Genomic DNA, 15,424 nt, shown 5'->3' with positions numbered 1-15,424 from the left:
TGCTGGGGAAGCTTTCATATATCTTTTATCCAATATCAATATGTAGTTTACATCAAAAATTTGCTAATCCCTGAAGGCTAAGGCCAGAGCTGAAGTAGTTTGCTGCTTAAGAGGACCAAGGTTCCTTTTGTTTCTGAATATTTTACAGATGTAGACATAATTTTAAAAGTATTTTGAAATTGTTTCAGGCTTGTAGACAAAATAGAATATAATAAATAACTATATACTCACCAAACACAGCTTTTTCACATGCTGATGTTTGGCCAAATGTGGTTCAGATTTTTTCCTAAGAAATTGTAGCTCAGATAAGTACCGTGTGTGTATCCCTCCCTGATCGTGTTGTATTCTTTTCCCAAGGATAACTACTCCTGATTTTTTGTTTGTCATTACCTTAAGTGTTTTTATACTAAAAAAAAGGTGTGTGTGTCTCTGTAAATTTTATGTAACATTATTTTGTGCATTTTCAAGTAAGCGGCATCACTCTGTACGTATTATTCTGCAACTAACTTTTTCACTGGACATAGTTTTGAGTTTGGGCATGATGAAATGTATCACTGTAGCTCATTAACTGCACAATTTATGTCTCTATTCTCTTGTTGATGGACATTTAGGCATCCGCTATTTTGTTACTATGAACAGTGCTGCAATGCAGTGAACACTGGTGTTGTCTTACTGTGTTTAAGTGTTGGGAGTTTCTCTAGATCATATAGCCAGAAATAGTATTGTTGTTTGTAGGATATCCACATCTTTGACTATTAGTTATTACTGAATTGTTCCCCAAGATGCTTTTATCCTTTTATAATTTCACCTGCTTTTGGTTTTGTGCAGTTACATAATGGATTCTCTAAAGAAGAATATGCCTGAAGAAAATATAACATACGAAAATCTATTTTACTACAAATAAATTAAAAGTTAGTTGGTTGGTTAGATTCTTGGTAAATTTGTTCCTGTTTAAAAACCTTATGGAAATGGTCAAATATGCATAAGTAGAGAGAATCCCTCTGAATTCATGCATACAGAATCCCTTATCAATTTTCAATAATTATCAACAGATGATCAGTCTTATTTCACTCTCTCTCAAATAGATTATCCCCGCAAATAGATTATTTTAAAGAAAATCCCAGATTTTCATATAATTTATAAATAATATGTATCTCTAAAAGATATGAGCACCTCGCCCAAAGAAACCCATTATCACCCTCCAGAAACAATTCCGTGTTATCAAATATTCAGTGTTCAAATTCTCCCAATTATCTGGTTTTTAGTTTTATTTACAATGTTAAAATATGATTACATTGTGAAAACATACTTTTAAGGAATCAATTTAGTCTGTTTTATGTAAACTTGCAGATTTTTGGTTTATCATAGAATCATGTTTAAACAGGCAGTACCTAGAAAGTAATTTGGGTGTAGTCTGACCATTTTTCTTATAAGTGAAGGAATTGAGGCTCAGAGAGGTTGAGATTTGTTCAGAGTCGGTCAGCTCATTATCATGAGTAGCAGAGCTGGAATTACGATGCAGATCTTCTGATCCCAAATCCAGTGCTCTTACACTAATTACATTGTATTGCCTATCATATTTTTTGTAAGTCCATTACTTCTATCACTTTTCTAAATTTGTCATTTAAGAATTTTTTCCAATGGCTTTTCGTAAATATCAGTAGTACTAATCTTGTGATTTACATCAGGGTGTATTTTAAAAGGAGTTTGTGAAAGGGTTGAGTTATAATAGCAACACTTGTGCCAAAGATATTGAGCTGTACTGAAAAGCTACTTGTCTTTTCTGACCTAGATACACAGTTTCCAACGGTGGCAGAGGATGCCAGAAAGAGAATGAGTGTTGGCAAGACTCTGGAAATTAAATTGTTATATCACTGAAGAATCTAATGTATTTCTTAATTTTTAGCACTGTTATATATGAAACATTTTCTGTATCAACGTAATAATAGTTTGTGAATTTATGCATTTTATGTGCAGTCAAAGCCTATTGTTATTTGACAAGGTGAAAACAATGACTTCTAGTTGTTTTAAAATTGATGATTTTTAATATTACTGTTTGTTTATAACTAACTAGGTTCTGAGGTCATTTTGCAAAGCTAAGTGAGAGAAATAATTGTGTCCGTTTTATCTCCAGATATGGTTTCTTTGCCATGCTCTGTTCTAGAATGGCAACAAAAAGTCTTTTCAGAACAAGAGACACCTTTTGAAGCTTGTTTACTAAGGTGCTGGTTTACCCTTTGGTGTTAAGTGTGCTGCAGTGGGCACAGAAGGACAGAGAATACTTAAATACTTAACTGTTTCTTGGCACATTACCCCATTTTCCTTTTGATCAGAATTGTCACAAGATCTGTACATTCTAAAGATAGTCTCATGACCTCTATCACAGCCTGTTAGTGAGAAGAAAATAATACTACTGAGGCAAGTACAGTTCAGTGCCACTTCATGTTTGATTATGATTTAAAGGACTAGATCTCAAGTTGTGCTGTTAAAGATCACTGGAAACTTAAATAGACACCTGCTCTTTGATTTGCTTGTGAAAGGAGTGATGTGAATTGTAAAAGATGCTCGAGACCCGACTTCAGTTCTAGGGATAGCTCGGCCATGTGTGGTCACGGCAAGTCACTTAACATCTTTGTACATTTGTACTTTCATATTTTAAAAGATTATAAAAGAAATTTATACCAGTTATTCTTTTCCCCCCACTATTTTTCAGGGCTGTTGTGAGCATTGAATGTGATGTTGTACATGAAAATATTTTGAGAAATTCATTGGAGTTTCTCCTTTGTGCCAGGTATTGTTCTAGGTGCATAAAACAAAGATATATGTCAACTCCTGTAGTGAAATAGAACAAGGTAAGAGGTGTGCTGGAGGAACGGTTGCTATTTTACATAGGCTGATTAGGGATGGGCTAAGGATTAGGTGACACTTGAGCAGACACCTAAAGAGGTAAGAGAAGGAGTTTTGTAGACATCGGGGAAACTAGCAAGTATAAAGGCTCTGAGGTGCGAGTCTGAGTGAATTGTTTGAGAAATAGCAAGGATATCAAAGTGGATGGAGCACAGTGAGAGAGGGAAGAGATTAATGTAAGTAAGGGCTGAGTCCTGAGGCAGTCCAGCATTTGGAGGTTGTAGAGATAAGAAAGGAGATGGCAGAGTAACTTAGGAAGTGGGAGAACTGAGAGAGTGGTATACCGGATGGAAACCAAGGGCAGTGAACTATTCAGGTAGGGAGCAGGTGAGTGTGTCACCTGTCTAAGAGAGAGGTGACTGAGATGAGGACAGAATTATTCATAGCATTAAAACACCATAGAAGTCCTAGGGGACCTTGACAAGGACTGTTTCTTGGAGCATTGGGGTGAAAGGCTGGTTGGAGTAAATTTAAGAGAGAATGGGAGGAGAAGAAATGGAAACTAAAAGTGTAAACTCAAAGAATTATGTATGCCCTAAAAGGGGCAGAGAATCAGACTGTGGGGAGGCAAGAGGTCAGGGAAAGTTACACGAGAGAGAGGAGAGGGGTGATTAGTGGAGTGATATCCTTGAGTAGGCAAAGGGGAGGAGTGCTAGTGGGGTTTGAGTTGAGAGATTTGGATTAGACAGGAGTTGGGACAGTTCATTCATAATAACAGAAATATAGAATACGTGAGAAAAGATGCAGCAAGATGGGTATTTTGATTGATGCCGAAAGCAGGAGGATACGTAAGGATACGGGAAGGATGTGTAGATGTGTGAGGAGACAAGAGAAGAAAAGTGCGAAAGTGCATGAATATTTGTTTTTTCCGAGTGGTGCTCCTTGGACAGTGCAGGATGTTTCGCACCCCAGGGCACCAAATGCCTAGGATTACCCACCATTGTGACAATCAGAAAACTCCACATCACATTTTCAAATCGCCCAGGGTTGTAGTACTGCCACTGTTTGAAAACTATTTATTATTGGGCTTTTTGAGATTAGACCATGAATTTAGGAAAAAGATGAATTAGCACAGTGGTGTTACCCTCCAACCCCCACTCAGTTGTCCAGGGTTACTGGTAATGTATAGTTGAGAGCGTAGGATTTAACCAGGGCTAGGGTTTTCTAGGAGGGGATAACAGAGGGAATAGCTGGTGTGAGTGATAAATGATGGGTTGTGTAAGTTCAGTTGGATAAGGACAAAAAAGAGGACATGAAAAGAGTGAGGGACTCTCTTCCCGAAAGCGGCCTGAGGTGACCTCTGAAAATGGTTCGCTATTCGCTTGTCCCAGAGAACCCCACAAAATCCTGTAAATCGAGAGGTTCAAATCTACGGGTTCATTTTAAGAACACTCGTGAAACTGCCCAGGCCATCAAGGGGATGCATATTCGAAAAGCCACCAAATATTTAAAGGATGTCACGTTACAAAAGCAATGTGTGCCATTCCGTTGTTACAAGGGTGGAGTTGGGAGATGTGCCCAGGCCAAACAGTGGGGTTGGACGCAGGGTCGTTGGCCCAAAAAGAGTGCAGAATTTTTGCTGCACATGCTTAAAAATGCAGAGAGTAATGCTGAACTTAAGGGCTTAGATGTGGACTCGCTGGTCGTTGAGCACAGGCAGGTGAGCAAAGCTCCCAAGGTGCGGCGCAGGATTTACCGAGCTCACGGGCGGATTAACCCGTGCATGAGCTCCCCCTGCCACATCGAGGTGATCCTCACTGAAAAAGAGCAGATTGTTCCGAAACCAGAAGAGGAGGTTGCTCAGAAGAAGAAGATCTCCCAGAAGAAACTGAAGAAACAAAAACTTATGGCCCGGGAGTAAATTCAACATCAAATAAATGCTAATAAAAGGAAAAAAAAAAAGAGTGAGGGACTATGAAAGGTGGGTGGGATTAATAATAGATTATGGGCCTTCATGAGGAGTGGGTGTCTAAGGTAGAAAAGAAGGTGAGAACATTGGAGGAAAGGAATGCAAGAAATGGAGAGGCCAGAATTTTAGAAGGTCATTAATGTGGTTATTGAAATTACTAAAAATAATGCCAGGAGTAGAGAGGAATGTGTCAGTGAGCTAAGTAGTAAAGTCCTGAAGGAATGAGAGAGGGTTTGAGGGATTAATCCAAGATGGGTAAAATAAGTGAAATAAATAATGGAATTTGTGCTTGTGGAGGAAATAGTCAGAAATTCCCTATAAGTCACTGTGATGATGACTGCCATGGAAATATATGGGAAGGGAGGTTGACTTTTCAGATGAACCTTCTTAGATTCTGCAGTTATGGCACTCTCTAAAAGAAAGATAAATCTAGAGTTGAATTCAGATTTTTATGGAGCCTCTCCTGAGTGCAGGGCATTATACTAAGTACTGTAGAGATAAGGTTAAGTTATTTCATTAAGGAGCTTATGATAAAAATAACAAACTGAGTAACAGAAATGTCATAAAAGAAGTTGGCAAGTGCTGGATGGCTCAAAGAAGGAGGAAATTATATTAAACTCAAGTATTAGGACGTATTCATTCAGGAAGTATTCAAGTATTCATGGACGGGTAGATTTGCGATGGACACTGAGAACAGTGAGAAGTGATGGGAGAGTAGCGGTGTAGTTCAAGTAAAGGGAAGGTTGGACTTAGAGCTTAGCGGTGGCACATGGCAGGCGTTCCGGGGAGGAGTCATTATTCCCATTGTGGCTGGAACCCGAATGGTCAGAGAAATGCCAGGGAAAACCACATTAGTGTTGTATTATGGAGGACCTTGGTAGCACACTGGGTGTCTACGTGGAATGCCAGTTACTTAGGTTACGGACTAGACTTTGAAGGTTTTTACCCGATGTTCTCAAGGTGAAGTTTTCTCCAAAAATGGGCTGAAGTGGGGAGAGAACAGTATCGCAGAGGATAAATTTCTGTAAATGGTAAAACATGGCAAAACTGCTTTACTCAGTAATATACAAGACTTCCAAATATTGGTATCTTTGAATCATAATATCCTTAGTAATAAAACAAGGACAAAAACTCAGGATTTCCATCCTCGTGCTGCATCCCCTTTCCTATTTTTAATTCAAAGAGCTTGGCTCATAAGGTTTCTTTACTTGGCTTTCAGAACAGTCTTAGTTTCCCTCCCACCTCTCAGGACATTCCTTCTGTGTTTGTAGTTGTGCCTCTTCTGCTTTGTCGCATTCATTGGCACACCTACTCCCTTGGTGATCTCGCGGCTTTACATGTTACCTGTATCCTGAAAAGTACCAAATTTATATCCTAATCCAGACCTCCCTTCTAAACTCATGCTTCACATTTAGTTGCCTACTTGGATATCTAATAAGTATCTCAAATTCAACATGTCCAAAATGGAATTCCTGGTCTCAATCCCCAAACCTGCTCTCCCTGCACCTTCCCTAATTGGGTTGCTCAGGCCCAAAATCTTGAGGTCATTCTTTTTTCTTTTTTTTTTTTTAAATTTTATTGGGGAAGGGAACAGGACTTTATTGGGGAACAGTGTGTACTTCCAGGACTTTTTCCAAGTCAAGTTGTCCTTTCAGTCTTGTTGTGGAGGCGCAGCTTAGCTCCAGGTCCAGTTGCCATTGCTAGTTGCAGGGGGCGCAGCCCACCATCCCTTGCGGGACTCAAGGAATTGAACTGGCAACCTTGTGGTTGAGAGCCCACTGGCCCATGTGGGAATCGAACCGGCAGCCTTCGGAGTTAGGAACATGGAGCTCTAACCGCCTGAGCCACTGGGCCGGCCTGAGGTCATTCTTGATGTGTCCAGTTCGATCACATCCATTCAGTTAGGATGTCCTGTCACTATACCTTCAGAATACAGAGTCTGCTCACTAAGCTTCCTGAGTGGTCTCTTTCCTTCTATCCTTACCCTCTTTACTGTGTATTTCATCATAGAGACCTTTAAAAAATATTTGTCAGATATTGTCACATCTGCTCAAAACTCTCTAAGGGCTCCCCATCTCACACAAAGTAAAAACAACCATCCTTAAAGTGACCCCCTCTATTAGGAGTTGACAAACTATGTATGGCCCATGGACCAAATTTGAACCATTGCCTGTTTTCATATGACTTGTGGGCTAAGAATGGTTTTACATTTTTGAATGGTTAAAAAAATTAAAACTTGATATTTTGTGTGTGAACATTATATGAAATTGAAATTTCAGTGCCCATAAATAAAGTTTTATTGGAACAGCCACACCCACTTGTTCACATCAAGTCTGTGGCTATATTTGTACTACAAAGGCAGAGTTGAATTGTAGGGACCTTACGGCTTGAAAAGCCTAAAGTATTTCTTTACTTGGTCCTTGAAAGAAAAAGTTTGCCAGCCTCTGCCCTGTGTGATCTGGTCCCACTCCACCCTCTGTCCTCACTGCCCTTCCTTCCCACTCACCCTACTCTATCCACATGGGCGTCCGTGTTGTTCTAACATGTACCCAGGCACAGTCTTCCTGCCCGTGTCAGGAATGCTCATTCCAGGGCATTCTGACTCCCGGAGCAGGCTGACTCCCTCACCACGTTAGATCTTTGCTCAGGTGTTACCTTCCCCGTGCAGACTGACCGTCTGTTTAACGTTGCATGCCCTCTATCTGATACATGAGTGCACTTGTGTTGTCATCTGTTCTCTTTTCCACAGCACTTATACCTGCTGGCACACTGTTTACATATTTTTCAATTTATTGTTTTTTTGGTTGTTCCTCTTCTCCCCTCCCCAGACTTAAACCACAAGGGCAGGGATTTTTGTCTCCTGTTCACTGATTATCCTAAGTTCCTAGAACAATAGCTGGCATATTATAGGTGCTCAATAAAGACTTGTTGAGATGCATTGAATTCTTTGACCAAATGAGCCATCTAACTGGATGATATAATTCTGTCACAAAGCTGTTCTGTCAGGGATTGGAAAAGGCTAGTGTCCCTTTATTTCAGTGAGGAGATATGTTTCTTGTTACCACTTTCTTTGATGGGGAACATGATAACATCTTTTCAATTTTGCTCACTGACAGTAAGTATTCAGAAAGCATTCTGGTTCCACTTAGCCAGTTTGTATACTGCGTTTTATGTGAGAATTGCAGCCATTGTACTACCCTTATTTAAACTGTTAATTGAGAAGGGACCTTTTGGCCTGAGCCCAGTGTTGCAAGACTTCAGATGATATGGTGGGATTGAGCTTTTCCATCACTGGAGATGTTTTGGGGTAGAACTGAAGAGCTGGCTATTTGGTGTCGGTATGTGTAATATATAGGTTTTCAGTTTAGCCTATGTGCCTTTTTTTATATAGAAAATAAAATTTACAGAGGAAAATACTGAAATTCAATTCTTTTCATATTAGTATTGTACAGAAACTGAATGCCATCATGTAGAGAAAGTTTAATTTATTTGAAGGGACATAGGGAGAGTAGGAATTTGTATGTAGTATTTGCTCTTAGTATCCTTAGTATCAAAGCTTAGTGATCCTTAGTATCCTTAGTATCATTTCATCTTTGTATCCTCTGTACTTATCAAGCATAGTACCAGGTGCAGAACAGGCAATTAATTAGTATGTATTTACTTGTAAGTCTCACAATAATTTATATTAAATTGAGCCTCTTGTCCTATGAGTGAGGTGTCTTTTTCTAACTTATCTTGTCCATCTTTGATATAGTGGACATATGATTGTTCTTTCATAATGGAGAGGTAGAGCCTTGATATTTCATTTTTGTATAGCTTCTTTTGGAGAAGTTGTGTATGTTAATATTAACAACATTTATAGTTTTTTGTTGTTACTTTGAGAGTAATTTTCTGAATTCTGCATCACATTGTTTGCAAGACATTACATGGAATCTTTCTGCTCTATGAAAGACATTATGAAGAGGATGAAAAGACAAGTCAGAGATGGGGAGCAAATCTTTGCAAAATACATATCTGATAAAGGACTGGTATCCATAATATACAAAGAACTCTTAAAACTAAACAACAATAAAACAAATGACCCAATTTAAAAAATGGAGAGATCAGAACAGATACCTCACTAAAAAAGATAAACAGATGGCAAATAGGCATGACAAAAGATGTTCCACATCCTATGTCATTAGGGAATTTAAAATTAAAGCAACAGTGAGATACCATTACACATCTGTTAGAATGACTGAAGTCCAAAACTTTGACACCACCAAATGCTGACAAGGATTTGGAGCAACAGGAACTCTCATTCATTGCTGGTGGGAATGAAAAATGGTGCAGCTGCTTTGGACGGAAGACAGCCTGGAAGTTTCTTACAAAACTGAATATAGTCTTACTATATGCTCCCGTGATCATGCTCCTTAGTATTTACCCAAATGGGTTGAAGACTTACGTCCACCCAAAAACCTGCCCACTAATGTTAATTAGTAGCTTTATTCATATATTACCCAACTTGGAAGCAGCCAAGATGTCCTTCAGTAAGTGAATGGATAAACTATGGTATATCCAGACAGTGGAATATTATTCAGTGATGAAAAGAACTGACATGAGGAATCTTAAATGCATATTGCTAAGTGTAAAAAGCCAATCTGAAAAGACTACAAATTGTGTGATTTCGTATTTCCCCGAAAATAAGACCTAGCTGGACCATCAGCTCTAATGTATCTTTTGGAGCAAAAATTAATATAAAAAATTAATATAAAACCTGGTCTTATTATACTATAAGACCGGGTCTATAATATAATATAATGTAATATAATGTAATAATGTAATGTAATGTAATGTAATTAATGTAACATAGCATAACATAAGACTGGGTCTTATACTAATTTTCGCTCCAAAAGATGCATTAGATCTGATTGTCAGGCTAGTTCTTATTTTTGGGGAAACATGGTATGTGACATTTGGAAGAGGGAGGGTCAAATAGGTGGAGCACGGGATTTTTAGTCCAGTGTTGTGTATGATTCTATACTGGTAGATGCATGTCATTATACATTTGTCCAACTCATAGAATGTACAACACGAAGAGAGGCCCCTACTGTTAACTATGGACTTTAGTTAATATTGTAGTAACATTGTTCATCAGTTTTAACAAATGTACCCCCCCAATGCAAGATATTAATAATAGGGGAAGAGGTGTGTGTGTGTGTGTGTGTGTGTGTGTGTGTGTGTGTGTGTGGGGGGGAGAAAGGGAACATGGGATTCTACTTTCCACTCATTTTTTCTGTAAATCTAAAACTGTTCTTTAGAAAATATATATAAATGAAAAAACTGTATTTGATAAAATAGTGATACACTTGTACACACATGCCTGTACATATACATTCCACCTGCTGCATAAGTTACTCTTAGTAAATAGAGCACAGCTAATATTTTTCTAAGTTCTGTTTTTAGAGAAATATACACCTATCTGATATACGGACGAAACATTTTATTTGATATTTGAGGTCCCCCCCCCCAGGCCATTTATTGAGTATCTGATATTTGGCAGGTACTTTAAGGTACTTTTATAACCTGTCTCATTTAGTTTGAAGTAGATACTAGTCACCCCAGTGCGCAGGTGAGAAAGGTCTGGCTCAGTGCAGTGGACTGCCAAGTCGCTGGTAAGGAAGACCTCAGACGTAGCGTGGGTTGGATTCCAGAGCACCGCAGTAAAGTGAGGACCGCAGGAGAGGGAGTCGTGATCTTTCTGCTGTGGAGGGTCTTGCTTTCAGTTTGTGAAAAACCAACATCTGTGAAGAGCAGTAAAGCAAAGTGCAATAAAACGAGGTATGCCTGTGACTCCAAAGCCTGTGTGCTGCTGTACGGCCTTCATAATTACATAGACATAGTTTTTGAAATAGCTAACATTTATATCCTAATGTAACTGTAAGTGCCTTTAGAGCAAAAACATTATTGAAAGAGATTGTCTAGGTTTGAATCTCGCCTCTACTGTGTACTTTTGCTTTGATTTTAATTAGGTTATGTTATATATTAACCTATTTATGTTCTAGTTTCCTTGATGTGTTACATGTAGACAGTAATTGAGATTGTTGTGGGGATTAAATGAGGTAATGTATGAAAAGCTCTTAGAACAATGTTTGGTACAGAATGAGTTTCATGAATATTACTGATTAATAGTGGAAATTTTCTCATTTTATAGATAAAGGAAACTGAGACTCAAGGAAATTAAGTGATTTTCTGAGTTATATAATTTTTAAGGTCACATAGCTACTACATGGCAAAGTAGATTTTTTTTTATTTCAAGGCCAGACTTTCATCCACTAAGTTAACCATTTTTTAAAAGAGAAACTCTTTAAAACATGTTGCACTTTCTTCCTATTTGCTTACAGTCTACCATATATAATTTAACTTTTTTTCTCAATCAGATCGATACAGTAAGGAAAAAGCGTTGGGCTATGACTTATCTTGTTTCCCCGAAAATAAGACCTAGCTCTGGACCATCAGCTCTAGTGCATCTTTTGGAGCAAATATTAATGTAAGACTCAGTATTATATTATAGCCGGTATTATAATTATATTATATTGTATTATATTATAAGACTCGGTCTTATTTTAATATAAGACCGGGTCTTATATTAAATTTTGTTCCAAAAGAGACGCATTGGAGCTGGTGGTCACTCTAGGTCTTATTTTCGAGGAAACACAGTAGGTTCTGGACCAGGCCTTGTCCCTGCTTAGTTGTGTGACCTTAATATTTCTGATTGTAGTTCATTTGTTAACTGAGGGGTGGGTAGAATTGGGTTGGATGATTTTAAAGTTCCTTTTGCCGCGCCATCAGAATAGGATTCTGAGATTCACTGCTTTTGTCATGAATTAGTGCACTGTGCTGTATGTAATACCCTGAAGTTCCCACAGCTGTAGGGTGGTTACATATGCTCTGTGCTAGAGACTGAGGAGTGGTGCTGTACTTTTTTGTTTTGGTCAGCCACAGTTTCTCCACTACATCAGCTTTTTCTTAGCATTCTTCCTGCTTTTTCTGCTTTCAGTCTACTTTCTTAATATGGTTGATTTATTTCCTTTACCTTTTTACAAAGTAAAGCTTGTGGACTTTCTTTTGAGTTCTCAACTGAACACATAGCAATCTTTTTTGGCTGTTGGATTCACAACTAAGTACTGAATGCTTGAGTCCCCTAGAATGGTGTAGGGTTGGTAATGGGAAATGCTGAACTCTAAATTATGTAGTATGATCTTTCTACAGAAGGTATAATTTTAGTGACAAGAGGATCTTTGAGATATCTCTTACCTTGGGGTCATGGTTTAGTTTGTTTGTTTGTTGTATAAAAGGACCCTATGAGTTGTAGATGTGTGCATTCCCTCTTTATCTTGATGTGATATTTGTGTGTAATAAAGTAATTACACTTATTAGTTTAGTTACATAATCTTTTCTTTTGCTTGTTTTAGTCAAGCTGTACTAGCTTATTTTAGGTGGATTTTGTAAACCAGAGTCAGAGAAGTTGGTTACAGGATATGAATAGTTTTACATGTAGGTCACAGCTGGGTATCATTTGACTGTAATCGTGGGTCTGTTTTTTCATTTGCAGTATTGGGGAGAGTTAAATATCATACCTGTAACTTTCCTGGTCCCAAAAATTCAAAAAGGATTTTTTCCTTTAAGAGAGTAACTGGACTGTATTTGGAAACTTACAGAAAAAAGCATAAGGGGGTTTCCTTATATAAAGGAAATTTAATGTAAAGAAAAGGTATTGCAAAGGAGAGGAAGCTGTTTCTTTGTGTGTTTATGTACTCTATGGTATGTAAATTACTCCTGATATCTACAGTTAAAGCATGTGTTCTGTTTTGATAGTCACTTCCTAGTTTTTTTGTTTTTAATTTTATTTTTTACAGCTGGGCTTATATAAGGATTTCATCAATGATAAGAAGAGTTTACTTTTACCCTATCTGGAATAAAATGTCATAAAGGTGGTGGAACAAAATGATATGAGGCCTTTGGGCAGAAATATACAGTTGGACCTTGGCCAGAGTCACCCATGGGTAATAAGTTCAGATCTTGTGTATATTCAGGAATCCCACAGAACAGTGTGTAATAGGTTGAGGGGGGAGCAGGGTCTCTCAGGAGTTAGGGGAACAAAGCCAAAAAAGTACTCTGAATTTTAGGCCTAAAAATGATGAAAGGAAAAACATTGTGTCAACATGTGCTGTGTGTGTGATGGTAATATCATGGTTCCAGTCAATAGTGGTGGTATATTTCCAGGTGTCTTATCTACTTTTTGGATAGGTCTGACTAATGCCAATTTCCAAGAGAAGAATCTCAAGGTTAATTGCAACATTATTGCCAAAAATAGTATTACTTTTTCAGGTGGTACTTCTTTACTGAATGTGTGTTCATGTATTTATGATTGAGAATGAGTCACTCAGCTGCCACATTGTGGCTACCAGGAGGGTTACTTTTCTGGCCATGTCATTTAGGCTCTGTCTTGAACCCAGGCCTTCCAAGGATATGTTAGTCTTTTGTTTGAACTGAGGTAGTTTTCCTCTATAAAGATTGTTTCTTTTTAGTCAACAATATGTTTATAGGCTCCACATTCAGATGCAAAACTGATTGTAAATAAGCATTTTTGAAAAGTTTTTCTTTTTCTCTTGCAGGTGTAACCCAGAGAACCGTCTTCAAACATCTTTGCAGAATTGACTCTGAGCTGTCAGGGGACTCAGGCTTATGAGGAGGTACTGTCACACAAAACAGTGTCTAGTGAAGACGACAAGAAAGAGGGGAAAGGATCGGAAAAAGAAGCTAAAACACTATAGAAAACCATGGTAAGTTATTATTTATGTTTTTAAATTAAGTTACAAAAGATTCCAATAGTGTAAAATTGGAAGTGTTAACAGTGAGATCAAGTGAAAAACAACGGTGCGAATTTTTGGCACTAGTGTATCAGGTAAAGACGGCACTCTATTTAGGAAGAGCAAATGAGTTCAGATTTATTATGAGCTCTTTAAACCACAAGATGAAGCCCCATGAGCCTGCAGGGCATAAATTATTAAATACAAAGGAGAGAATGCTCATAAATAATATTTTCTAATAGAATTGGCATTAGCAAACTGATACAAATGGCTAAGGTGACCTTGAACTTGAAATTATGTAATTTAGTCTTCTATTTGAAGTTCAGCCTTTTTCCCGTGGAAATTAAAAATTCTGAACCAGTCCTTTAATTAGTGATATGAATGGTGGAGGAGTTTATAAAATGTGTATTTAACTCAAAAAGCCGCCTTTCCCAAATGCTTTTAAAATAATAGGGTCAAATGGTGAGTGTAGTAGGGGCACTGAATTGAATATCAAGGAAACCTTGCTTTTTTGTGGAAAATTCATATTTTTGAATTTGAGATGTTAGATGAGGTTGTAACCTCTGGTGCCTGGTTTTTAATTGGTAAAATGTGCTGAATTTTTTTCTCTCTCAGTATTTTGGTTCTGGAGGATGTTATGTGACTTTTTTCCCCTTAGTATAAGTGAGAAAAGGCTTTAAAAATGTGTTTGTTATAAGTGGGAAAAAAAGAACAAAAATGTTAATCATCAATATGTTTGAAATATGTTATTTAGTAAGTATTTCTTTCAGTGTTGTTTGATTTTTAAAACTTTTTTCTAAGCATCATAAAAGCTTAGTTGACTTGCTCTTTCTGGATGGTGGGAAAAATATTAACTTGGGATTTTCTCTGTCATTTAGCTTTGTGGTGAGATGTAAAAAACGACACTGATTTGGGGTGCCTCCCATGTGAATTATTTTCCATGTGAAATAATTATAAATTATTCAGCTCATTTATTATAGTCTCAATATTTTACAATTTAAAGAAATACTTTATATATATTATTAGTTATAGTTGATGAAAATTCCTTTTCTAGTTTATTTATTTTTAATTTAACTTAGATTTTCTGGTTTAGAAATTTTGTATTTTTATATAATTTAATTGGTTGATAGGTGTTTTCGTAAATCTCAGATTTGAATGAGAATTTTCTGTTTCTGCATAGTTCTTCCAATAGGATTTTTTTAATACTTAAAAAATATCTATTTGGAGCTTATTTGGGTAAAGAAGATTGCCCTTAAGTTTTTTTTGTAATACCATTCATTCAGTTTTTCCTTTCACTGTTGTTTTATGATGCTTGTCCTGTGACATACAGTTGATTCTCGGATTTAACATTCTTGAATTTAACATTGGAAGCCTGAGTTGGTGAGAGAAGCACCAAAGGTTTGTGTTATGTAGCAATATTTAATTTAGCTACAGTGAGGCCAGTGTGTAAGACTAATTTAGCTAAGTAATTTAATAACTTACATAAAACTAAATGACAGAGACAATCCCAAGCTAACATTTTTCCCTACCAGCCAGAATGGAAATATTAGCAGAATTTCTTCTCTAAAGAGCAAGCCAACTAAATTATAAACTCTAGAACAACCTAGCATCTCTAATTTGTTATATGACTCTTCCTTTTTCCTGTTACTTATTTTGGGATATATGAGTAAATCTTAGGAAGTGATTTAAAAGTTTCTTTGTGGCAAAAGACTCATGGAAAACTCCTGGTAGACTTTGAGCAAGAAAGGAATCTAGA

General features: G+C 37.3%; 2 protein-coding genes across 13 annotated transcripts in view; both read left to right on the top strand.

Annotated features, from left to right (window-relative positions):
* The window catches only part of STRBP (spermatid perinuclear RNA binding protein), a 125,162-nt gene that overhangs the window by 48,994 nt on the left and 60,744 nt on the right, over positions 1-15,424 (top strand). For 10 of the 12 annotated variants that reach the window (XM_081067059.1, XM_081067066.1, XM_081067056.1 and 7 more), the window contains one exon: positions 13,474-13,641. In XM_081067059.1, coding sequence (XP_080923185.1) covers positions 13,639-13,641 — 3 coding nt within the window. In that variant the 5' untranslated portion in view covers positions 13,474-13,638. Of the gene's footprint in view, positions 1-12,710; positions 12,862-13,473; positions 13,642-15,424 lie in introns of those variants that run through there. The other 2 variants (XM_081067065.1, XM_081067061.1) reach the window with 2 other exon arrangements.
* On the top strand, positions 4,214-4,768 carry LOC308504937 (large ribosomal subunit protein uL22-like; the record flags this gene model as incomplete). Its single annotated transcript, XM_081066467.1, has 1 exon — positions 4,214-4,768. The coding sequence occupies one exon, from the start codon at positions 4,214-4,216 to the stop codon at positions 4,766-4,768; it is 555 nt and encodes a 184-aa protein (XP_080922593.1).

This window comes from Rhinolophus hipposideros, assembly GCF_964194185.1.
Source record: "Rhinolophus hipposideros genome assembly, chromosome: 11".
NCBI lineage: Eukaryota > Metazoa > Chordata > Mammalia > Chiroptera > Rhinolophidae > Rhinolophus > Rhinolophus hipposideros.
This window is presented reverse-complemented; position numbering and strand designations above follow the sequence as displayed.